Consider the following 27,558-nt stretch of genomic DNA (forward strand, 5'->3'; position numbering starts at 1 on the left):
AATAAAAAAATTAAATTTCAATCTCAAAGATTAAACACAAGACGACAACTTACAATCTATCCTGCTAGAATTTATCAAATTAAATTTTTAATCAATCTTCTCTTCAATTATTTTCATACACAGTTAACTATAATGGAGCAGATAAAATTTCATATCCAATCAATCATCATCGTTTTTACCCGATGAAATTTAATAAACTCCGTCCCTGAAAATTTTCCAATAAACTTACATAAAAAAAAAAAAAATCACATTATTTAACGTCGATGAAAATTTTTAATGAATTTTCTTACCAACTCTTTGTAAGCTTATGAGATCTTTAAATGATGAAACATTTTTATTTACTCTTAACTGATGAAGCGGAAAAAAATTACAGCAATTCCCTTGATAGGTGCAATGAATCCAGAGTAATTACAGCTTGTATTAAACTTGTTATATTTCCTTTTGATAAATAAAATATGAATTGTTAATGAAGAAAAATGCTAAAGTAATATTAGTATAAAGTGAAGATAAAAGTTTAAAAATATTAAAACTTGTTATTTTCATCTTAATTTCCTTCTCAAGTTTTATTTTTCTCTTCCTCTTATTCAAGCTCTTTCTTCTTTTTTTTTTTTCCGTGTTGCTTCTTCATCACCTTGATTCCTCTAGTGATGATTAATAACCACCTTAGTTTTTACAATTCATCTCTCAACTGGAATAATAATTTATATTTTTTTCGCTAAATCACAATTACTCACCCGACGAATGACGTAATAAAAGGTAATAATAAAAATTTATGTTACACGATTTTAAAATCTTTTTTTTTTCATTATTAAAATTTTACATACTTTACACACAAACTAAAATCAATGCCGCTTTGAGGTAATCATCAATTTTTTATTATAAAAAATACATTATAGCTATGTAAATAAATACTGTATAATACTTTAAATTATTTCTGTCTATTTTATTTTTATGTAGAAAAAAAATGAAAAAGAACTTTCCAATTTTTAGTTATCTGAACATCAGGACAACTAGTAGCAGAACTAGTTGACAATGAAATTCTTTTTTTGATAACGATGACCATGATGATGAAACTGGCACGTAGCCTGCGTCGCGTTGCATCGCTTCTGTGCGTTCACCTAAAAAAAAATCTCAGTTATTTTTTTTTAGCTGAAAAAAAATAATTCTTAAATTTAGAGACATTTAATGATTTTCTAAATCTTTATAAAACATTAAATTGTAGCAATAAAAAAATTATAAAAAAAATTTTTCATAGAGAAATTGTAAAAATCCAATAAGTTAAATTTTTCTAAATAATTTATTTTTTTTTTTATTAAATAAAATCTTACCTAGGATCGAATTAATGACGATTAATGAAGTGTAGTTTATTAAATAAATTAATTAAAAATCGGTTTTATGATTTTTGATACCCCGAAAAAATATCTCTGTCAAAATATCAAAAAAAAAAAAAAAAAATAACTGTAGACAAAATATTTTAAATAATTGAATTTTTTAATAAAAAAAATTCAAAAAAATAAATTTAAAAAAAATTATCAAATTTATTTTAACGCTGACATTTTCTCGGGGATATTTTGCTGGGTAATCAAGAATCATGATACCTAAAAAATCATTTCAATTTTTTTATACAAAAAAAAAAAAAGTTAAAATTCAAGAAAATTCCATTTATATTTTCAAAGAAATTTTCTCTCAATTATCTGAGTATTTTCTAACATTTAAACACACAAATTAAGATATGATCGTCTTAACTCACACTCAGTCGCTAGTTAATCGAATCACATAGAAATGAACGAAACAGAAAATAACAGAAGTGGTTAATGGAGAAAAAAAAGACAAGGGGCATAATACTTCTGGTGGATAAAGTTAAGAAGGTCGACGGGATGTTTGTATAGTACATGTATAAAGATATATACAAGAATAAGAATAAGTATAGTTTGAAAGGAGGTTAAAGTTGCTCAGTTGAGCATTGTGTATACCTTACAATTGTGTGTGCTAGGTACGATAGAATTTGCCGGTTGCTGATCGAAAGTATCTGCAATCCCCGCGGGACAATGGACGAAATTGAGGAAAATAAATAGGGAGTTGAGACGAAGAATTGCAAACCTTTCTACTTTCATACATATATATCACTGTATCGTTTCTACATGAGACCAAAAAATTTATTAAATAGACCTCTCATCGATTTTATTGTTGCCCCGAGAAAAATTTCTTCTACGTCGGCTACTCAGATCTTGACAATCAACTCAATAATCGCGATGCTAGTCAGATGAAATTTTATTTTCTTTGTCTTGACAATCATAAAAATGTAGATTTAATTTTTAATAATAATAATAATAACAATAACAATATCTAGCAACCTTGCAGTCACTAATGTGACTGCCGTGATTTGTGAACCATAAATAAATAAAATTTTGCTTTATTAAATAATAAATTTTGTTAAATTGCACTGTAATTTCTTAGCTATTGACAATTTTAAAAATATAAGCTCATCCCGATGTTACACTCATCAAGAGCTTTCATTTGAGTACCCACATGCATTTTGATATATTTTTCATATATACATATATATATAATATTTATAAATATATGAAAAATTGATGTAGGTACTCAAATGAAAGGTCTCGATGAGTGTAACATCAGGATGAGATTATATCTTTAAAAATGTCAATAGTTTACAAGATACAAGATAATTTCTTAATTACGTATCTCGAGATAGAGCATTTTCGAATGCAGCCTAAGTACTTATCACAATAAATTAATTATCGATGAGAATGATATGAAACTTCAAAAAGGTACAAATTCAAGTTAAAACCTTTGCAATGACACTAAATTTCCCAAAAAAAAATCGATTTTATCATATGATTTTCCCGAAGAAAAAATTTTTCTTATTTTGTCAATGATATAAAGGAAGCTTTTTAAAAAAATTTTAGTTGGGAATAGAGCCACAATCAAAAATGTGTCCAGTCTGTGGAATAAATATTGTGCGTCATTGCAGTGAAGAAAACTTTGTTTAGTTGTTGCCAACGCTATCTAAATCTCCGGTACTCTTTTCTGCCTCTCGAATATATAATGGTCTCATGCCCAAAACAAATTGGCAAAAAAAGGAAAGGATATGTTGTGTCGTAAAGTGAGAAAGCTTTAATATAACAGACATAGCCGAGAGAATGGAACTCGGGGTAAAGGTTAAAGAGAAAAGAGATAGAATGAAAAAATATCCGAGGGTGAAAGTGGTGGGAGCTTTGAGCTTTTTCTGTACTCATGAGACGGTCTAATGAAACTAAATTTGATACGAACAATAAAAATAACGCCAATTATATAAACTGCTAAATATTTCAATATATCAATTTGGTATTTTTATACTTTTTTACTATTTTTTTTTTTTTATTATTATTATTGTTTTTTTTTTTTTGCTTTTACTGTTATCTAAGGACTTGTTTTTTAAAGAAAAATATAATTAGCTTTATTCGGCTTTATGATGCCTTGTTTAATTAAATTTAATCGTCAAATTATCTCCAGATCGCGCATTAAGAAAGAAAGATCTATAAAAAGTACGCTAAGATGACAGCAGAGAGGCTGAGGGTGGCTCAGACAGGCTAAAAAAATTTCTTGAGGTACAGAGGACAGGGGAGTTAAAAATGATAAAATAGGAGAAGGTAGATACTGTTTCTATCCCTGTAACTTTTGATATATGCATGACGTTATTTACGATTGCATAAGAATTAGCTCGTGGTATATCCAATTCAGAGGTGGATGAAAAATAAATAAACTCGATGTCGAGGGTAGAGTAAGTTTGTAAGATGGCAGTCTACATTTTTTGGTAATAAAATTTCAAAATTTAAGTCCTTTTAATGGAAATGCTTTTGGAGAAAGTATGAGACTCTTTATCATCGGATTTCTTACGTTTTATTTTATTTAGAAAAAAGTTAAATTATTATGGTAAACTGAATCTTCAAGAATTCGTCAATTTAAGGGTGGAAAAAAATTATACTCCGTAAAAAGAAAATATTTCTACAATAAAGAATGGGTTTATTTATTCATTTTTTAAATTGAAAGGTTAATTAAAAAATTACCGAAGAATTTAAAGGAAAAATTTTTTTTAGAAATTGTTACTAAAGCTTTTTGAAAAATAATTTGAGAAAAAAGTTATCTTTATCTGATTTTAAAAGCAACTCTGTATAACCTTTTTGTAAGAGTCTTAAAAGAGAAATAAAATACCGAGTATTAAGAAGAATGATCGTAGATCACGTTCTAGCTATTTGTCTAGCTGATCTTCTTGGGAGGGATCGGTAGGTGTTACCTCTATGTATAAAGGGTTTAGAAGTGAAAGAATGGAGCTGGAAAATGGTCGGGTCAAAGGCGAAGATTCGTCTAAAAAATATCACCAAATTTATTAAAAATTTAGAAGTTAAATTTTCACATTTCGAAAAATCAATATTTTTTTTGAACAATTAATTTAAAAAACTTAAAATTTGCCAGAAATAATCTTTTTATGGATACTAAAAAATTTTTAAAAATTACAGAAATAAAAAAAAAAGCTTATCAAATCATTCAATTCAACGTAAGACGCCTCATATATATTTACTGAGATTGGAATATACTGAGATTGATAAATAGAAATTCAAGGGATATCAAGTGTATAACTACATAAGCATGTTGCTCTCTATTTTCATGAATTTTCTATCGGAAGTTATAGCGCAGTTGCTCTATGAAGCAAAGTCGCATTTTTACATAATTCAACTCCCATCTCCCATCTACCATCTAGAATCTGGCATCCAACATCCACTATCTAGTTGTTATAATATCATATATTTATATACATACAAAACTGTTCCCGTTTATACCGCCCAGAATCTCGTCTCTATCTCTACCGCTATCTCTATCTGTCTTGCAGAATCGGTACCAAATTTTTTGCAACAACACACACGCAGTCTACGTAAGTACAAGTACTCACTTTAGTCGCGATAAATCAAAACTTTTGGTGACTATTCTCGTTTCACAGTTTCGCAGATTACAAATTTACGTTGTTTTACAAATATATTATACTGTTTTAATCTCCTTTTTGAATCAACTATAATAAATAATTTTTATTTATGTATAAGCAGCTTTTAATTTTTTTATATTTTACTAATTTCCGAATAATTTATCAGTAGATGAAGATGTTATGTCGCACTTACTCTAGTTTTTGTTTTTTAAGATACATAAGTGTTTATTTTAGCGACCCATATCTTGAATTTTTGTTTTATAATAATACCTAAAATTTAACTCTCTTTTAGCGAGAAGATTTGGCGACCATGCGCCACCTGTTGGGAATTTTGTAAACTATCTAATTTTTTTTTATATAATACATTTAAATTATTTTTAAAAAGACTAACAATTTCAGAGTTGGATTTTTATAATTTGATAAATTAAATTTTGAATAAAAAATTTTTTTCTTTTACTTTGAAATCAATTGTCGTTAAAAAAAATGTGATTTCACGATTTTATGCAGGAAAAAATTAATTTTGTGAGATCAACACGTAAAAACAGAAGTATATATCAAAAAATTGGCTGCTAACATCAAATTTGGAAAAAACCAAAAATTGAAAAAAAAAAATTACTTATTAATTTTTTTTCTGTGATGATTGTAGGGATATTTGTAAGATAGACCAAAGAGACGGTCTAACATTACTTTGCTATAAACTGACTCAAAAATCCTAAACCATAAAAAAAAAAAAAATTTACCTTGTTCAACAATTAACAGAATAGTATCAGCTCTTCCCTCAGTCGGCCGACAGGTGTATTTACCCATGTCTTCCATAGTCACTGACGCGAGAGTTACTTCAGAGCTTGTGCGCCCAGCAACTCGTTCTGTTTCAATGACTAAACCACCGCGTCCCGGCTGTGAAAAAAAAATGAATGATAAAAGTCAAGAGGGAGTGTAAAATAAATAAAAAAGTAATATCGTTGGCGCGTTGATTTATTATAGAAAAAAAAAATAAAAATAAAATAAAACAAGAGATAGATTAAAGTCGAGTAGAAGATGATGAGACCGAGTGAAAGAAAAATGATGAAGAAAAATATAAATCTCGAGTGTAGAGTATAAAATACTGAAGCTATGTACAAGCCGTCGACGTCTGCTATCGGCGGATATATCAGTGTGTGAGGATGTATTATATGTATTATATTTGTATATATGAGATTGTGTATCATCGGAGAGTCGAATTACCTGGAATGTCAGGAGTTTATTGTCTCGCAGCCATTGTGCGCCTCTGATGGGCCGCGGCTGATACGGAGACGTTATTATGCACCTTAGGGTGATTGTCGAACCTAATGGCACCCGTTGCTCTCGTGGACCCATTATTGTTGCGACTGGAGCTGTACTCTCGTAACCTGAATGGTAAATATTCACGTCAATAGATTATGATTATAATTATTATTATATATTATGTTAAACATCTTTTATGTGGCATGTTACTGTCATGATAATAGTCAGCGATATTAAATCATATCATAAGTCAATTTATTTCTGAAATTTTTCTTATCATTTTTCTGAATAATTGAAAAAATGAAAAATAATCTTGATTAAAAATTTTGAATTCTTGGCTTAAAAAGTTTTTGTCTTTAGTCGATAACAATGGTCACTTGATTTGCAAGAATATTATCTTTAGTCGATAATTGTTGAAAATTATTGAGAAAAGATTAAATTACATTTTTACGGTTTATTGAAAAAAAAAAAAAAAAATGGAATTTCTTAAAGCTAGAGAAAAATCTTGAAAAAATCATTTGTTTTTAAATCAAGTAGATTTTTTTCGAGTGAGGTTAATAATCGATTAAACATTTACAACGCTTATAAAAAATAGTCATTATCAAAAGCTATGAAAACTAATTAGTTAGTAAAACAAATGTCAAAGTTTGAAGTACAAACGACTTATGTAATGAATGAGTACAAAAGGAAACGATTCAAAATGGTAGGTAATAATGCATAGTGATAAAGATAAAGATAATAGTGAAACGTCATAATATTCTCTTTGGGCCGGAGCAAATATAATATCCCACTGGATTAAATTAACTCCAATAGGATTATATTTAATACATGTTGTCTTTAGGTATTTCAAAGAGAATAAGCAATCTAAATAGGTAAAATATTTTCGTGAATTTATTTGAATATGAGGAAATTAAATATTGTGGATGATAAATTAATTTCTTTTTATTTTTAATGAAATAGTTAGTAGTTTTATATTTGACAAAAAATTTTTTGATAAAAGTAAATCACTCAGTATATATATATATATATATATATATATATATATATATATATATATATATATATATATATATATATATATATATATATATATATATATATACATTGTTTGATATTGATCGTAATAGTATTACACTCTCGGTTGAAATTATACCGGATTAGTCGGCAATAATTAACCGCAATCCACCCGGCCATGATTACGATTTAATAGAATTCGTTCGACCACGGAGGGAAACCGAGAGACTAAAAAAAATAATAAGATAATAGGAGTTGATCCAGATGATTTGTGACTCTCTAATGAACATTCCATTATCTCATTCTTCACTTGTTCACTGGATCCATCGGTTAAACATGACATATTTTTGTATAATTATGTTAGTCGTTCTACTTTTAAAATTTTATGCGTCAAAAAATTTTTTTGACATGACCAGACACTTCTGTGTATGATTTTTAGCGATGTAGCCACTGATTTATAAAATGAATAATTTATACAACTACAAATTTTACCCAAAGCTAAGAAAACGCATATATGTAATTTTTAGATCAAAAATCAATATTATTTTATTTTCTAAGGATTTTATCCGTCTTACGAATGGCAATAATTTTTTTCTTACAAGAAAATTGATAAAAAAGTCCAATCAAACTATATTAAATCGTTTAAATATATTAAAAAGTAATTAAACAGCACTCGCTGATTAAAAATTCAGCTGTTTTTAAAACTCAAATCTCTGAAAGATTTTTCAACTATTGGAGCACACTCAACTACTTGAATATTTATCCAGCGATGTACAAACTATATATATATATATATATATATATATATATATATATATATATATATATATATATATATATATATATATATATATATATATAAATGTAAATACAAAAAACTCGAGTAACGAGAAACGTCGACGATAATTTAACTTTGTGGAAAAAAAGTAATACCCTGGCAGAAATAGAGTGCTGGTAGAAACATGAGGTTTAATTCAAAGAAAATTGTCGAAGAAACGCAAAAAGCACAAACGTAAAATGAAGATGAAAAAGACGTCGGGGGTGACGCGCTAACGGAGAGATTTAAGTTAAAGAATGAAGTATAGTAGTATAGAGCTACGACGAAACTTTTAAAGTTTCCGAGTAGAGCATACCAGAAAAGTGTTGGTTTCGGAAAACGAACGAGGTATACTATGTGTCAAGGACAGACTAGCGTACTTTCTTCGACTACGCTTCCTACAATCTACGCTTTTATTTATTTTCTTATTTTTGTCTCCCTCCCCCTCTCTTCTCGCTCTTTCTAGGATGTGATCAATGGAATGGCTACTCAAGTGGTCAAATAAAAGGCTTTGTTTCAAACGATTATATCCCCGGGTATTTTTTTTTTTTACTCCTTTAGCTTCTGCCCTCGACACACTATTTTATTGCAAGTTAGCGGAAAATTTAGCAAGTTACTTCTATCGAAGCGAGCTTGTTTGTGTGAAAAGCGCTGATTAGTGCTTTTATTAATTAATAATTCATAATTATTTGTGATTTATGATTAATAAGGTTGAACTTACTCGATTGGGTCTGCTGCGAATGCGGAGAATCATTTCCTTCTGAGACCTCCGAATCTGAAACAAGGAAAGAGACTTCTTGGTGAAGATGAAGAATAACGTCAATCGATCATTTTCCTCGGGCTCGGGATTGAGAAAGGTTAAATCGACAACGATTAAATGAGGAACGTTTAGCGGTGAAGGATCATTAGCATTGCCATTTTCTCTGGTATTGTTATTATTTTTATGGTTATGCTGATATGATATGATGATTGAAGCTTTTTTCGAGCACATCAATCACTACTTGATTTCAACTTATTGCACGGTTCAATCAAAGTAAAAGGATGAAGTTTTAGCGAATATTTTTTTCTGTCGGCTTGTAAATGTACACAGAAAAAAAAATTAATTTCAATCAATAAAAAAATTTTTGAACCAAGAAAATAATTTTTAAGAGTTTCATTGGCTTTAATCAAGACGAAAAATCAGTGAATCAAGTGAAATTTTACTTATAATATTATAATAAAGAATTTTTGGTTTATGAATTCAAATTTTGATAAAAATACTGAAAAAAGCTCTTTTGGCTTCAAAAACTTAATTTTATTTTTATCCAATACCATAAGGGAATAAAAATTTCTTTGTCAATCCCTTTGCAAGCAGATTTTAATCTTAAAAATAAAGGCAAAAATTTCTGAAGCCAAAAGGGCGTATGTATCCAAATATACGAGCTTGTAACTTTAAAAAGTTAAAAAATTTTGTGATCTAGAACTAAAAAAAAGATTTAAGATTTTTTTTCTTGAGAAGATCTTAATGGAGCTCTTGTCAATGTTCCGTAATAAGAAATAATTTTTTTATCCACCCTTTTGGCAATTGTGACGCGATGTTTAAGTAGAGTGAAATCATCTGACTATAGTAAAATATGCTCTAATTATTACACGTTTTTACGATGTTTAATTTTATTTTTGTTTATGATAAAATTAATTATTTTTTGTTTATATATTAAATTAAATTTACTTAAACAATTATTTAAATTGGAAATTTTCTTCCAACATTCAAGTAAAAGAAAAAAAAATTCTTACCTTTCACAATAAGTAAAATAGTATACATAATCTTCGGCTCTGTATTAACTTGACATTCATAATTTCCCGTATCACTTTTTTTGGTGTCCTCTAGCTTGAGCGTCCAGGCATCGCTCCCAGGAGTGTGTACCGGACTGAACCTCTGATCAGAGCTAAAAGTAATGTCGCTGGACGTCAAAATATGAAGATCTTTACTGCGTATCCAGGACACCTGGAAAAAAAAAAAAAAAAAAAAAAAATACATGAATGATTAGTGATTACTCTCCTCATCTATCACGTCGTAAAGCAAAAAGTGAAAGAAAAGAAAAAGAGAATGAACTTTCTGATGAATGGATGAATAAAAATAAGAGCATTGACTGGCACTAGCCAGGAATTCAATTTGGAGATTGGGAGCAGCGGTGATTGAACAAGATATTATATAGGCTGTTGTTGGAAAAAGTAATGGGAGATAATATTCGACAGCCAGTTTAGTTATAGTTACAACCTATATCTGTAGTTAACTTCAACAACAGAAGAAAATAGATAGAAGGCCAAAAAGTAGAATGAGAGTAGAGGAAAATGCAACAAACGTGGCTGGCAAACTGGTCCACGGCTTATCCGATCCTCGTATTTTTCAGTATTCGACTACTCCTATATAGAGACGAACGTTCGGATATTCGGATATTAGATATCCGGTTATCGACCACAGTACTCATTTCCTATATTTATTACGAGACAGTCATTTAAACTGAGCTCGTCTTTTTTCTTTAAAGTACTTCATTATTTTTATATTGCTAGGATGAAAAAACATTTTTCAATAATCGATAGATAAACAATTGATATTTACTCGATGCCATAAGTCACCTAACTCTACGAGTTATTAAAGTTTTTTTAAGATTAAGTAGTAATCACCGATACTTGGACATTACAGAAAATCAAATAAACAAATTTGGAAAATCCAAAAGAGCATGATTTAATTCACTTAACTTTTTATTTTTTTTTTCTCATCATCTCATTTTCTATTAAGCCAAAGAATTTTTAAATAAAATAAAATTTACTTAAATTGAGAAAAATCTCTTAGTTTAAAAATTTTTTTAATTGCATCAGGACGATAAAATTCTTTAGAATGATTTTTTTGGTTCAAAATTTTTTCACTTAATTCAAGTTAATTTTTTTTGCAGTGCATAACTAAATTACCGGCGGATAATAAAGCCTAGTTAAGGAAAATTTGTAAAGAAATTAAAATATAAATTTAATCAAAAAGTTTGCCTGTCAATAATTCTTCAGTATATTTTCTTTAAAATAGATTTTTTTTTTTATTACAAATATCTTTCAAAAATCACGCTTCAGGGCTAAATAAAATAAAAGTTCAGATCTGAGGACATTTTTAGATTAATAACAATGATAAATTCTTCTAGTTACAAAATTGCAAATAAAAAAGCATCCCATGGAGATTTCCTCAATTAAACTAAAAAAATTTTAATTTTATGAAATTAATCAATTTTAAAAATTTTGAATATCCTCATCTCGGAGGGATTTTTAACAAAAAGCAAGTTCTTTCTTAAAAAATGAAAGATCTGAAGTAGCAACACAGGAAACACGTGAAATGAATTATCTAATTCATCCCAAAGCCATTTAAAATCCTCAACCCAGAGATTTTTGAAGCTCTTCACACAATTTACACTGTTTTCTTTTCCTTTCACCTATACGGCATATCATCAAGTCTTTTCCATCTGCAACTTGGAATTTTTTTTTTCATTTTTTCGGGTTATTTTTTTCCACGGCCTCAAAGCTACAGTTCTATTTTGGTGCATTCACTGTACTGGCGTCGGACCAAATACCATAGCAATACAACTCGAGGCGTATATATTCACCCATATATAAAAATAAATGTTTGTATGAGGAGGAACTCTATCCCAGCAGCTCTAAGTAAAGCATAATAAGAGAAAGAAATAATAAAAAACATAAAGAAATAAAGAAAAGGCTGATGTTAGCATCCTAACGTTTTATACTGTTTGGCAAAACGTCCTTGTGTACCCTTGCACATTGGCTTACGTACCCACAACCCACATAGAGTGGTATTAGTACTGCAAAAGCTGCTTCACTCTTTTCAACGCGACTAGTCGCCTTTACTTTTGGTCGAGCGCTATTTTTTCTCTCTCTCTCTCTCATCCTATTTTATATTTCGTATTTTGTAGTTTCTGTTTTATTTTTACACTTTTTATTGTGGGTATATTTTATTATGAGTATAGAGAGGCCGGAGCTCGGAGCTGCGTGTAACACACCCCATACTATCTCAGTACTGCGTCCATAGCACTGCAATTGCAGAAGCTCCACCAGCTTTTGCTTGCTACCGTCAAGAGCTTACTTTCATATTATTGTTGTATAAATCATGAACAAACTCGGGACGTATAAAACTTCCTTCTTCCATTGCCTTCTCTGACCCGACCACCAACTTCTATATATATAAGCATATACAGAGAATTTAAATCGTGTGTTCTATGGTTTATCATACATATATATAAATCTTTCTAGGAGTTTTCATTTCGACTTTCTAGTAAAAAAATTCTACATGAAATTCACTTTGTTTTTTAAACAGTAAAAGATATTTTTATAAAAAACAGATAACATTTCTTGTTTAATTTTTCCATTCAAAAAATTTTAATTGATACTTGCATTGTTTATTTAAATAATAAAAAATCTTTTTTTATTATAAAAAAAGAAAAAGAATAAGAATTTCTTCGTTATTTTGTTTTATTGAAAAAAAATTTTTTTTACATTGGTTTTGTGTTTCAAGTAATAAAAAATATTTTGTTACAATAAAAATAAACAGATAAAATTTCTTATTTTTTTTTTTTTTCAACACACGAGAGTAGCAAAAAATTTAATTAAAAGATTTTACATTTTTCATTTAAAATAAACCAAAAATAATTGTAATTCTTAAATTTAATAGCCGCATTTATTGTAATTATTAATTTTTTAAAAATGCATTAATTAAATTTCATTGCTCATTAATTTATTGATAAATATATAAATTAAATTTCATCAATTATTTATTTCTTAAAAAATTGATCAATTAAATTTTAAAAAACTTTTAAAATGCATTAACAAGTAAAATTAACCATATTTCATTAATATTTCAAAGAAAATTTACTTCGTTAATAATTAATATGAAAACTTATTAAATATTTTTTTTTATCATGCCAAATATTCTTCAACTAAGCCTTATTCTTATTACCCACCAGTACATTGCATTCATTGAGCTAAAAAAAGTCTGAGAAAAGTAGAATAAAATAAACGCATACTAAAGTTGCATGTGAATGAAATTGGCTTCTAAGAAACTTGGAAATGACAAGGAAATACCGAAAGAAAAGGAAATAGGAATGAAGTAGCTGGAAAGTGGACTCATCAGTATGCAAAATGTTTTAGTCAGAGGGTACATGCGTGGCCTCTTGTGTTCTCCATTTGTTTCGTCTCTTTTTACTACAACTACCTTCTACCTGCCAGCCATTGACTATTTCACCATATTTCTTCTCTTTCTGTCCATATATTTTCTATCTTGCTTTTATAGACCCGATCCCCCGCTCTGACACCCCCGCATCCGTACAGTACTATACTATTCTCCTCGACGCTCAGTGGCTCTGCTCGAAAAGTAAAGTATTGCAGACACGCTTGAATACGTGCTCCCTCTTTGTTCTTCTTGATCTTCAGCTTCTCCTTCATCTTCATCTTATCCTTATTCTACAGCGTTAGTGTACAGTACTGTAGTATAATTATCTTCTCCGGATAATATACTCTCTTTTCTCTTTAGCTGTTTAACATGCTTCAAGTCATCTCTAATTTCACGAGTCTTCCGGTTTTGTTTTAATCTACTCAATCACCACGACGTCTTTGATGTTTTATCTTTTGTGTGCTCTGCTTTGTGCAGTAAAATATAATTTATTTTAACTATTTTAATTCTGATAAATACCAGCTTTAGAATTATATACGAGCTTTATTATTTCAAAACCTTTATAAATGTTAATTAGATTTGTTTCCTTTATAAATTTAGCAGTTGAATAATGTAATGCAATAAATAAATTTGTAATAGCAAACAGGAGTCATTACAAACATTTAATAATTTTTATTTTTAAATTTGACAACTTTAAAATTTATCTATTAAAAAATTTTATTAATAATTTCACCTGGAGGCGCTGAAAACTTTGTAAAAAAATTTTTTAATTATAAAAACTTATAGTGGATTTTAAAGCTGAGACTCTGAGGATTCTAAAAATGCCGGCGAAGACATAAAAATAATTAATTGTCTAATTTTAATCATTGTTTAAAGTTTAAAAAAAAATTTTTTTTCGTAAAAATTTCAAATTTTGGGACGGATTTAATTTAATTATTTTTAATTAAAAATTGATTAAATTAAATTATTATACATTAAAATTTCAAGGTGAAAAAAAATGAAAAAGCACTCTTGAAAATCTCGGAATTAAATAATGATTAATACATTGTTACGACGAAATCTCTAGTGAAAATTCAAAAGCTCAATCCCTCCTTCAACCCGAATCCCTCTTATATTTATTTCAGTGTAGATCCAGGGAGTATAAACCGACTATTGAACTCTCCAAGTGGTTGGTAGGGATTACATGTACATCGGAATATATATAAATATACAGATCGTAGTATATACTGTTGTCCTTTCTCGATTCTTTCCGCGAACTCTCGTATCCGTTCTGGACTTGTTCCCTCAGGCAGTTTATTAGATCGGGGATCGTGAGAGTGTACATGACCGGAAGCTCCTCGTGGGCTTGTATACACCAAGAATCGAAATAAACCGCCGCTACTGTACACGGTATTGGTAAAAATATAATAAAAATAAAAATAAAAATAAAAAAATAATATAAATAAGGGAAAGAGAGGAGGATTGAAAGAAAAATAAATATGTTTCAATGTAAACGTCCGAGTGAGAAAGCCGCGTCGAGCTTCCAGCTTCGAGTTATGTGCAAGGATTATAAGATGAGAATAAAAATCAGAGAGCTGCAAAAAATATAACTCGATCCTAAACCACATTTACCAGATAAAAAACACATGGCGGTGGTCTTTTAGTTTTTATTTATCGCTTGCTATTAAATTCGGAGTAACTGTTTATCAGTTATTCTCGACGATTTTACTTTTATCTATGTTGATGACTGTTTTATATGTGAGAAATAATTATAGAAATGTATCTTCATTGAAAAAAAATTAATCTTGTAATTAAAATTTTGGAAAATTACAATTTTTAATTCTTCGCTTATACACTGACAAAAAATCAATTTTATTACAGAGAAAAATTTTTAAGAATTCAATTGACTCGAAAAAAAAAATTACTAAATCAAGTAAAATGTACTTGACCCAAGAAAAATTTTAATTTAAGAATTATTTTGTAAGATCTAAAATTATCTAACTCTTCAATATTATTTTATTGATTTCAAGTTTTCCTTCTTGGATCGAGTTATTTTTTTTTTAACCGAGCGTAGATAAAATGCTACAATAGAAAAAATTTAGTTGACTCCAGAAAAATATTCTCTTGAAAATATTAAAGTTGTTATGTCCGAAAAATATAATCTTAGAATTTGGTAGCTGGACTATCGGAGGTTCGGATAACAGATGAATTTCCCTAACGAAAGGATCGTTAGGTTTTTAATTTATGGGTTCGCGAAGGTGAAAACCCCGGAGAGGGCCCCTTGGAATAGACAATCGACCTCGGAAATAGTGATAATATCCTCCACTTACTATTACGAATTGAATGATGATTCGTCCTTCGATTGGACTTTATACCTTTGACTTCCGCTACTTGGCTTCTCCCTTCCTCCTTCTGACTGGAGATTGAAGATCGAAAGTTGAAGGATGAATAGCTTCTTAATTTATAAATGATGGGACACTTCGATTCGGGTTTTTAGTTTATATATTCTGATTAACTGGCCCTATGGGCAAACACGTCTTAATTTACACTTATCACTTATTAACTAATAACAATATAACGTTGTATTGAAAGTATATGAGTTCGTAACCGGAGTAACGACTCCGGCAAACAAAAGTTCGCCGATTATAAATTCACAGAAGAAGAAAATAATTTGAGAGGGGACCTGGTCACTGGGACTGCGGGAATCTCGATTATCGTCAAAACGAATCGTGGCTCGAAGAATCACTATCACAGAACTCAGAAATACCGTTAAGGAAATCGAAATGAATAATTAGGGAAAGGATGACTAATTAATTTAATAATTGAAGTCTGCCTATACGTGTCGGGGTATAGGACTCACCCGGGCTTTAAGGCAGAACTGTTACCTTGTAAAATAAGCTCGTGAATTATAGTGTTCGCGGTTTTTATCACCTCGGTCGCGATTTGAAAGAGGGGCTACTAATTAAACAATTGGTTCTTTTGATGAGGTGACAATGCGCGATAATGTGTATTCTTCAGCCACGAGTGAGTTGTCGCGCAGTCCCGTTAGTGGTTCCCTAAATATGCAAGCGCTGCACTTTTCGGCGGGAATGGGAGGCCCTGTATTATATACGGTATGCCGGATATAACAAAGTGTTCCTTTTTAATTAATTCAAGAAATTCATAAATAAAATCAAGAAAATAACATAATAAAGAAAAGATAAAAAAATTTGCTATTTAACAAAAACAAGGTTTAAGCAAAATTTTTTTTACTCTTTTGTACAAAGAAATTTCGTTCTTTTGACAAGAAACCCTTTAATGAAGACAACTGGCTTTCTTCAAAATAATTTTTTGAATCAACTAATTTTTTTTTTTTTTTTTTTCAATATTATTATAGTTTATTCCATACCAAGATATCAACGTAAATTCAGATTAATTTAATCATTTTCATTCATCCGATAATATTTCAATAAAATAAAACCCAGCAATTTAATTCACGTTATCTGATATCATTGCATTGAATATGGATTTATTTGCTATCATTTACAAAAATATGGGATTAATATTTACCTGCATATTTTATTTAATACCTCCGAATTGAATTGATAAATAAAAAAAAAAAAAATTACTAGGTGTGAAGTGTATGACGATAAAAAATGCCTTTCTATCTCTTCATTTTCATTTCCAATTTTCTGTAACATTAATTTTCTTCTATTTCACCTCCAATCCACGGATTTTTCAAGTAGAATAACTACATTTTACATGTCAGTAGTCAAATCAAAGAACTTCAAAATTTTTTCGACCCTTGGATTATTGTAAATAAAATTTTACACTGCTAATTATTTTTATTTTGCTCCGAGGAATTAGGAAGTCCTAATTCTCGAACAAGAGCTTCCATTAAGATTAAGTGATAATACTTTACTCGAATTTATTTCAGTCCTTAAAACCAGTTGAAGTGCTAATCAAAAATTTAGCAACATCATCCTGTTAAAAAGTAAAAAATGTTTTTCAATTTTAAAGTAGAGATTTAAATAAAACTTTCTGAAGATTCATTTTTTGTAATCAACATTTTATACATTATCAAAAAAAAAATTTATTAATTTTTTTATTAAAATTATTATCAAAAAAAAAAAAAAAAAAAAGTTGAAAAATATATTCCATTAAATTGTGATCCTTAAAATAAAAATATGTGAGAATTTAAAGTTAGTTAATAGTCAAAACTCGCAAAAGACGCGCTGTTAAAATTTCTGAAAAAAAAAAAGAATTCAATTTGAGAGTAAATTTCGTGGAAATAAAAATCACTTCAACCACTTTTGAAGGGTGTAAAAAATAAATTTGTTAAGATAAAAGTTTATTTGTTAAGTTATCGTGGGTAGTAAAAAATTTGTATTGACTTATTTACTTGAATTGAAAGTAAATGCAATTAAAAAGAGAGTAAAAAAATTTATCGAGTGTAAGCAATAAAAAAAATACACTTATTGATTCTTAATTTAGTGTTTGTTCGCTCTACGTTTGGTTGCAGAGGGAAGTTTACGATTGAAAGCTTACTCTTTCGGAGTTTTATATCTAATTTATTTTTTTAGAATGTGCTTGACAATTCTGTTGAGAACAGAAACTCGTTTGAGTACGAAAGGAACAAATCTCTGTTTTTACTTGGGGCACTTTATTTGCGAGGTAAAATCGCCGAAAGTTATCTCGTTACACTTTGAAAAGTCGATATTTATGGTATGTAACCATTGGTACTGGCACTTTACTTCTCAGTGCCTCTGCCCCTCTACGTTTCCGCGTGTACTACAGTTCTACAAGCTTTTGTTTTACGTCGTTTCCTTTTTCGGTTACATATTACATTCCGCATTCTATTCCAAATCTTACATTAGCACATTTGTTCTTAACCCATTTGTGTCATGGTTATATTTATTTACTTGAATTATTTATTTATTTACGTGAGGATAAATTTCTACGCGTATAACTTATTCAAATATTAAAATTTTTCAAAGAAGAAAGATATTTCTTTTGTACCTCAAAGGTCGGAGGTCTCATGCAAAAGTCTGGTTTGAATTTTAAATGTTTTATCAGTTATCTTTCTACTTACAATGAGATAGAATAAGACGTTTCAGCATTAACCTCAATAAATTATTGTATATATGAAATTTAAACGAGGTGAAAGCACTAATTGTTGAGATTAATACACAGAAAAAATAAATTACTTGAATGAAGAAAATTGTACAGCAGTTGGTTGGGTTTTCAAATTTAAGAGCTGATTTGTTTTTGGAATTGATCGGTCAAGCCGTTTAAAAATTATTCCAAAAAAAACCTTTTTTGAAAATTTTATTTTTGAGATTTCTTAAAATCTTGCGAACCAAATCGATTCAAATTTTCACGAAATTTAATAGCAAGAACACTCTTTGGATCACCACCAAAGTGAAAGCAATAACTTCCCAATTTTTTTTAATTTTTAATTTTCTTAGCGAGAAGTTAAAAATCAATTTCAATCAGTGAATTTCAGTTAATAATTTTCCGATAATAAATACCTGACAGTAATTGCAATAAACGAAATCACTAAAACTAAATAGACACCAAAAAACAAGAATGTCACAATTACAGAAAATTTTCAACCAGAAAAATCCCCGAGAAGAGTTTAAAATTGTTTTAATCTGGAAATGAAAAAAAAAAAAAAAAAAAAGAAAGTATCTCTACTTGAGTTTTCAATTTAAATCGTCAGCTGATCCATATAAAAGACAGCAATAATCCAGGGTAGATTGACGACTAGTAGCCGGTTCACTTTGCTCATGTCCGATAAAATAAAACAAAAATACAACTGCTCTCTACTCGTTCATCGATAGAAACCGCATTCCCTTAATTAAGAGGTTTATCCGTCCGGATGACAGACACGGGCGATCGAGCAGGCAATTCGAACGAACCGAATCTCGACTCGTCGCACTCGAGCAAACTCCTCGATCGCGTTTATTCCCGTACCGGTGAATTATAGATATATACTATGGATGTCCTATTACTACCTTCTGAACCTACTTCTTGCTTTTCTTCTCTTCCTCCTGTCTCGCTTACGTCCCTAACGTCCCTCGGATCACTCCCTTTAATATTATCAGCTATCAGTTGTCCTCTGTCCTCTATCCTCACATACAGGCTCCTGCGAGCTTTGTGCACTCGATAGACCGTCTCAGAAGCCAAAAGATAGAAAACGACGGTAACTAAAACTTCAGATTGCTCAATAGCTTTTTCAAAGCTGATAAGAGAAAGGTATCGATATCTATCCGAGCTAGATATATCACTTTATCTGTCATAAACAATTTTTTTTGACTTTTTTTAAAAAAAAAATCACAGACATATATTCCTTTTGTAGAGGAAGTAGTAATCAAAATTTTTGACAGCCGGGCGTCCACGAAATAATTTTTTTTATTTATTTAAAAAGCAAAATGTCTTTTAAAAATGTCATAAGTGTTGAAACTAGTATTTTTCCATAATATTTCTGTGTATATATTGTTCTACAAGTGCGATAGAAAATAAAAGGAGACAATTTTAGCTCAAGAAATGGTTTGATTTTCGTAAAGGCGAGTGTAGAGCACAACCTCATCCGCTCCGCTTATGAGGCGTGCAAAAAATGATTTTAGATTTAATTAAAAATTTTATAGATAGATATTTTTAGTTTCCAATGCGGCAATATTTATATCTAGAAATTATAATAATATTTTTCTTTTAAAAAAGTAGATTGAAATAAAACTAGACATTAGTTAGATAAAAATTTATAATTTTCTAAATAACAAAAAAAATATGATCCCATAAAACGAAACCCTTAGTACGTGAAATTGACAGGATACTTTGAACATTTAACCGAATTCAAGTAAAGGATAAAACGACAATAAAGAGCAGTATATATGTCTACGAAGCGAAGCAGGACGGTAAAAGTACTTGTAGTCGACTCTGTTGGAACCAACAGTCTCCAGACATCCTTTTCACATTCAAGACTGGAGATTGGATGTTCTGGAGACTGGGATAGTCGCTAGTCGCACGACTCAGTGCTTGCCTTATCGTTATAAGAGTATTATTGTATTATTCGATGCTCGAATATGGCCGCCGGTAACAAACCATAAGTTAAGTAGTTTTCGAGCTAAAAAAGAGTCTTTGTAACTTTGCTACGACGCGGTCGTTTATTTCCGAATAATCTCCTTGTTAAAGATTTTCTTCGTTTCCGTCTGTCATTTAGCTATTTATCATTCTCCCACGCTGCATCTACTTCAAGGACGTTTTTTTTTAGTGGCAATAATAATAATAAACAAGTAATGAGGACATTTAAAAATATAAAAGAAAAGAAAATTTGTAGCCCACTTGGTTTTTTTTTTTTTTTTTGGTCTTTTATTTCTTTCCTTTTTTTCCAGCGAATCAGACAGGCAAGTTTTGTATACTCTTAGAGGTGAAGCAAAGACTAAGCTTTTGCTGGCTCAATGCCGACTAAAATAAAGAAATATAATAATTCTGAAAGAAATTTTTTTACAACATTTATTTTTCTTCTCTGCTTATACTTTATCTGTTCATTTATCCTCTTTTGTTTATTATTATTATTATTATTTTTTTTTTTAAGTTAAAAAATATTATAATTAGATATCGAATAAAATATGTATTTCGTAAAATATTTTAAATGGTAAAATTAAAAAAATTAACTTGGAAATTTAAATGAAAATTCCTGAATTAAATTCGTAGAAATGTAGTTTTTTTTTTATAGAAGCTTACAGATAAATTATATGCGGCGACTGTGAAATACGTCGGGCTTACGGGGATGCAGCGGAAATTGATAAAAAGATCTGGAGTCTGAAAATAATTAATTGGACTAGATCGAAGGAGCTGGTCTGGGACAATACGAAGAATAAAGAAAAAGAACAGGAGGCCAGAGTGAAACAGAGTCGAGTTAAGAACCCGAATAAGGAGCTAAAGAAAAGTGTATAATAGTATAATACGTAATCGCAAGTCTGCTGAAATATACTCCAGAATTAAACTATTTTAATCCAGGTTCTAGTCTTCTTGAGTACTTTTAAAAGTCAAGCTATTATGCGGATTAATGGTAAGTCCGACTTATAAATGAATTATTTAGAGAGTCGATTTAAGTTTTTAAATTATTTTTACGTCGGTAATTTAATATCTCTGCATGTTTATAATCAATTCATTAGTATAAATTTAACAAATAACCGGTTAAAATAATTAGTAATAATTTGATGGAAAATTGGATAGAACAAGCTTATTGTATCACTAAACTCCCCAAAACTTCTGCAATACCTTAATGTTTAAAATTTGAAATTAAAAATTTAAAAAAGAAAAATTTTTTAACCAAAATTTGGATTAAAAAAATGAATTAAAAAGTGCTGAAAATAATTTTATCTTAGATCAAGAATATTTTATTGCACGCCTCAAAAGCGAAGCGAAAGATTTAAAAGTATTTTATTTTAACCAATTTTATTATAGAAAATGAGATTATGAGGCGTGCACTTTTGGATTTTCCAAACTTTTTTAATTTAGTTGTTTTTTTTTTTCAAAAATTTTTTCTCCAAAATTCACGACAATAAATGATAGCTAACAAAGTCAAGTGTATCTCTAAATTGAAAATTCAGATGATAAAATAAATTTATTTTTATAACTATTCAACTACAAACGGTTCGTAGTTTATGAAACATTACAGGATTAAAAAGTTGATTGTGTAACACGTGTGTAAACTTTGCGACACTAGAAAAGTTATGACGCGTTTTCATGAGTAGCTCTTTATTGATGAGTCGAGTAATTTTCTCGAATACACATAACTGTAAACATGGCATGGCCGTTAAAAAAGTATTAAAATAAATTTATGTGTGAATAAACTCAAGCACTAGTTTGGAAGTTTTGCTTTAGAGGTTGAAAAATTTTTCCAATAACGATTATGATTATTTTCGACTATATTATATATTATAATGCATCAACATTTATCGAGGGTTGTAATTTATGCAAAGTACCCTTCGAAGTTAAGTACTTTTATGCAGTATGACGTATGACAATGTAAACCATGACATCGGAAAATATCTCAAGAGTTATAATAATAGTAATAATAATAATATAATGTTGAAAATATTGTAACAAGATTTAGTGGATTTAAAAAAAATCTAAAAATGAAAAGAATATTAAAATTTAAAGAAATCGATAGCTTATCGAGTTATCTTCAAAATTACTATCATAAAAATGTCATAGTCAGTGGAATAACATTTTCATGGAACATATAACCATGAATGTAAGCTTTATAATAATAAAAATAGAGTAATGGGAGAATGCGCATTCATAGCAAAAGTTATTCGGTCGCGGGGTAAATCACCGAAAAGGGAAAAAAGGTTAAATTTTTCTCATAAAACGGCATAAGAACTGGTGCATTGTAGAGAAACACTAGGTGATACTAAAGCTCTCAGATAACCCCTCACTTTTCTCTTTCATCCTCGAAAAGCCGTCCAATAAATATCGCGGGCAGTTCGTTATTAGCGTTTTAATTCAGTCCTGGACAAGAGTCGGTAACTTAATCCCGCGAAATCGGAAAAATGTCACGGAGTAAAAGAGAAATGAAAGCTCGTTCCTTCTTTTTATAATATTTTATTTCACCTTTTTTATTTTACTGTACGCTTTCAAATGCGGGACCATAAATAACGAAATAATACCGGTGTCGCGTCGTTTGTAACTCATATTTTCATTCGTCTCTGTGTACATTTCTCCTTTTTAATTTTATTTTATAATTTTTTTAAAATTCGCTGCTGATTCTGTTGTTGACATTACGATCAAATTTACATTTTTAGAATAATTAAGAACAGGTCTTTTTTTTTTCTCAACTCGGAAGATCACGGGGATAATAGTTTTTCTTTAAAGAGTTTCTTATTAATTAAATTAATTACAAAATCCCTTAGCTTGATTTTTTGTTACCTGCAGGTACCTTATAGATCAATTAATTTTTTATCATTACCTAAAATAGAATAAATTTTGAATTTCAGCTTAAATAATTGAATAATTATACTAAAAAAAAAATTGATTTCAAGAAAAATTATTTATATAAATTTAACTTGTAGAATTTTTAGTCTCCATTCAACACAACTCTTCTAAAATAATTTTCTTGTTTCAATAATTTTTTTTCCTCAAATTTATTTTTTTTTAGTGTAGTTTTGTAGCCGTATAAGCATCGAATGGTAGCAATAAATGGTAAAAAGAAAAACTAAAAAGTTCTTCCATTTTCGTTTGTCCAGTTGGATTGACTTATGGACGCGGCGGTTGTAATTAAAATGGTATCTACCTTTAAAACGTACGACTAGTTCTCTTTCCGCGGACACCGTTTTCCGCGTCTCTAACGTTTTCGCGTTTTATATCCAGGCTTGGAAATATATATATACACCTACAAACATACATTCATATATGCATTTATAAATAAATATGCACATATATATCGCTGAAAAAAAGTGCGAGAAAGAACAAAAATAAAAAAAAGTAATGGACGATAAAAAACCGATTGTGAAAAATAAAAACTATATTCACCACGTTCTATTTTCGCTCATTCCGTTGCATAAAAATTATTTTCGTTCTTATTTTCAATTACTCCTTTTTACTATTAATTTTTATTTCTTTTTTCCGTAAAAAAAAAATTTTTTTAGTCATTGGAAGTTTTAATAAAAAATTAATGAATTTTTATTTCAATATTTTGGATTAAATTTTAGTTTAATAAAAAACTAAACTTTTAATTTTAGTATTAAATTTACTTCTATTTTAGTGAATTGGATTTTTTATAGACATGTTACTATTTGTTGTCTGTTGCAAAAAAAAAAAAAAAAAAAAAATAGAAAAACTGAAAAGAAAGGAGATTTTGAAAGTGCATTACGTGAATCGTTTCCTCAGTGTTAAACCTTGAAAGATACGATTTTGGACTTTTGTGATACGAATCTTGATTTTCTTTCTATTCACATTTACTATTATCCCGAACATTTTTTTTCTATCTTCATCTTTATTGCTCTCTCTTTCTAACACACGGGTTCTTTATAAACTTGGGCTCTCAGAGTTCCGCTATTGTCAACTAGAAAATTTAGAATTTGATATCTTGACGTGGAAAGAGATAAAAGAAGGGAAATTAAATTAAATAAAATAGGTAAAAAATAACGAAAATCAATTACCAAGTTTAATTGAAGCAGAAAGTTCATAACGAGCTCAAGGAGCCGAATCGTAGAAATTCTTCGATTCAGCAGAGGGTTGATTTTTTTTTTTTTTTTAGCAAACCGGAAGTACGTCATTAGAGTGGTAATGAGATCTATAAAAGAAATATTGATTCCAGACGAAGGAGAAAATTCTGTTAAAAATAAAAAAATATTTAAACAACTGATCCAACAAACTCGAAAAATGGAATCTTTCAAATCATAAATTGATGTTTGTTTGTGTTCTTTTTTTTTTTTTAATAAAATTTTTCAACCTGAGCAATAAATCTTTTAACAATTTATTTATTTTTATGTCTGCACGAATTTCATAACTTATGCAAATAAATTTTTTAGCACTCACGCTTTCGGAATATTCATCAGAAAGTATGAATGGAAACAAAACGATGCGTAATGGACTTTTAATTGATAGGCAATAAAAATGAAATTTATTTTTTTAATGATGAAGAAAACAGAGTCAATATTAATTTTAAAAAATTGAAGTTGTGTAAACAGTGATGATTTATTTTAAAATAATTGTGGGAGTATGAGAAAATTAAAATATGAGAAAGAGAAAAATTAAAATTCTATTTACTGTGTTACCTCTTTTTCAAGTGATTACTCTGTTCAAAGATAATATTCTAGGGTCGTTTAGCCATAATTATAGTAAATATGTGGATAAGTCGAGGTAAATTTATGTAGTATAACTTTTGAATGTAAATTGAAAATTTCAAATGTGAAATGAATTTGATTTCTCTAAAAGAAAGGAAAAGTTTAACTTGCTGAAAGTCGGAGGTATGTTAAGTGCTAGTAGAAGTATATGGAGACCCTAAAATCACGACTAACCTCAACCCTCCGAAAGATTCAAGGCAAGTTTACCCTCAACCTTTTTCGGACTTGCGTGAGAAACCGCAATGGTAATAGAGGTTTTTTTATTTATTTTTTTTTTTACTTTATTTCTTTTATTGAGCGATTCTTAATTGACGTCATAAAAAAGTTTTTAAATTATTTTTTTATCTAGATTTAAATCCTCGACGATAGTTTACCCGGAAGATACTTTAAATTAAATTACACCTGATAGAATTTGTTTGGATGAAAATTTTTAAAGTTAAAAATTCATAATTTTTTCGAAAAAACAATTTTTAAACTTTGACCCAACATTAAAATTAGACAAATATTTATTTTATGTCTTCGCCGGCATTTTTAGAATCCTCAGAGTCTCAGCTTTAAAATCTACTATAAGTTTTTTAAATTAAAATTTTTTTTCGTTAAGTTTTCAGCGCCCCCAGGTCATATAATAAATACTTTCTCCTAACTAGATCTTATTACTTAAATTTACCTCATGACTGAACAAGACAATAAATCGATAATAAATCGGTAACATTTACGATAAAATAACGAGTAAATACTCGATAATAAATGGAATAGATTATTGAATCAGACGGTTCATAAATGATTTATACAGAGCGTATAAGTATCTTCGTTCTTTCGCTCTTCTTTTGTTTTCCCTTAAGTGTATTGCTAAAAAAAATGAACTAAGCGAAGCGTAGAATTCAAGGATTCAAGGACTCAGGGGTGAGAGTATCGATGAAATTTTCACTCTTTAAATAATTTTATTTCCGATTAAAGGACCACAGAAAATCTTAGCTTTTCCAATTTCATGATATCACGTCACGTTTCAGCGATGAAAAACCAAGCACGTTCTGATGGCGATTGCTTCCAGTAAAATCTTGAGCTTTTTCTTTTTTATATTTTTTCAAGGCTTCTTCTGCCGAACAGTACCGCTAGCTCGCTCAATTTCACTCTTTCTGGCTTCCACAAAGAAATGAAAGGGCAAGAAAGAGATAACATTATATCCTGGTCGACCATTCAGGAGAGTACTCTTTCAGCTACTTCTTTTATTGCTCTTGTATAAACGGTTCAAAGCGACTCGATGGAATGCTTTGGATTTATTATACCAGAAGGGTCACTGGTTATATCCGATGCGGATGTTTCGCGATCGGGAATTGGAAAAATTCGTCCTACATCCAAATTATTTTAGTATAAATAATTTTTTATATTCAATCAAAATAATCTATTCATTTTTATCTTTTTTTAATCTACCTTTGCCATATTGAAAGAAAATTATTACTATTATTAAGAAAGAAAATCATTATGAAGAATTTAATTATCTTGAATCAAAATTTAATTGTCTTGAGGAAAATTTGTACCTTTTTACGATTTTATATATTTTTTAATAATAGTCAATTTTTTATGTTAAGTTTTTGGAAGAGTTTTGAATAATTTGTTGGTTCTATAAGCATAATTAGTAATTAATCCTTCGATATCAATATTATTTTTCAAATTTATTAAAAAAATCAAAACTATATATATTGTGAAAAAAAATATCAAAAAATTATTGAGTCAAAGTTTTAGTAGTAATTATTATTAATAATAATGATAATAACAAAAAGAATAATTTCTATAAATTTTCAATAAAAAAAAAATTTATTTAAAATTATGACACAAATTGTTGAATAAATCCGAGTAAAAGTTTTATCGAAAAAAAATTACAACAAATGAAAAGAGATATGAATACAAAGAAACGACAAAAGAAGGTGACTGAGGTGTCAAGTATCAGAACCCATAAAAAGCGGGTTAGCGCTGCTCTAGTGAGAGGGGGTGTGAAGAATAGAAGAAGACGTTCATCACGATTTTCTTTCCTCGCATCGATCTTAGTTCCTGTGACCGGTTGGAGGGTCTTTCGAAAGCGATCCATCATGTTAAAGGGTACAAACGATCAAGCAAACGTCTTTCGCGTACCATCACTCGCAAATTTGACGTTCTGCTTTCAGCCGACGAGTTACGAGTCAATTTTTAAAGGACACTTAAAAAACGAGGTCACTAATGCTCACGTATCCACTCAAAGCGTTCAACGATTTATTTTTTTATTCATTTTCATATATTTCAATTATATTTTGGGAAAAAATGTCTATCGGTTTCCTAAATTCGGCTGACATTTGAATTTTTCTCGCAGATAATTTATTTTTTAATTAAATTAAAGCGGAAATATTTTTAAAATAAAATAAAATTCTATTACGGTGAAATTTAAAATGAAGCCGGCTGCTTTAAATATTATTGAAGCGCAAAAATAACTCTA

General features: G+C 29.1%; 1 protein-coding gene across 5 annotated transcripts in view; it reads right to left on the minus strand.

The window, feature by feature from the left end:
- Positions 1 to 815: 815 nt before the first annotated feature.
- LOC141535010 (zwei Ig domain protein zig-8) overlaps positions 816 to 27,558 on the minus strand; it is a 44,847-nt gene continuing 18,104 nt past the window's right edge. For 3 of the 5 annotated variants that reach the window (XM_074254726.1, XM_074254727.1, XM_074254728.1), the window contains exons 4-8: positions 9,846 to 10,056; positions 8,794 to 8,847; positions 6,203 to 6,366; positions 5,719 to 5,875; positions 817 to 1,118 (exon numbers count right to left, since the gene is read on the minus strand). In XM_074254726.1, coding sequence (XP_074110827.1) covers positions 991 to 1,118; positions 5,719 to 5,875; positions 6,203 to 6,366; positions 8,794 to 8,847; positions 9,846 to 10,056 — 714 coding nt within the window. In that variant the 3' untranslated portion in view covers positions 817 to 990. Of the gene's footprint in view, positions 1,150 to 5,718; positions 5,876 to 6,202; positions 6,367 to 8,793; positions 8,848 to 9,845; positions 10,057 to 27,558 lie in introns of all 5 variants that reach the window. The other 2 variants (XM_074254729.1, XM_074254730.1) reach the window with 2 other exon arrangements.

Source organism: Cotesia typhae, unplaced genomic scaffold (genome assembly GCF_013202065.1).
Source record: "Cotesia typhae breed Kobodo isofemale line unplaced genomic scaffold, CoteBio_Ctyphae scaffold_13, whole genome shotgun sequence".
Classification (NCBI taxonomy): Eukaryota; Metazoa; Arthropoda; class Insecta; order Hymenoptera; family Braconidae; genus Cotesia; species Cotesia typhae.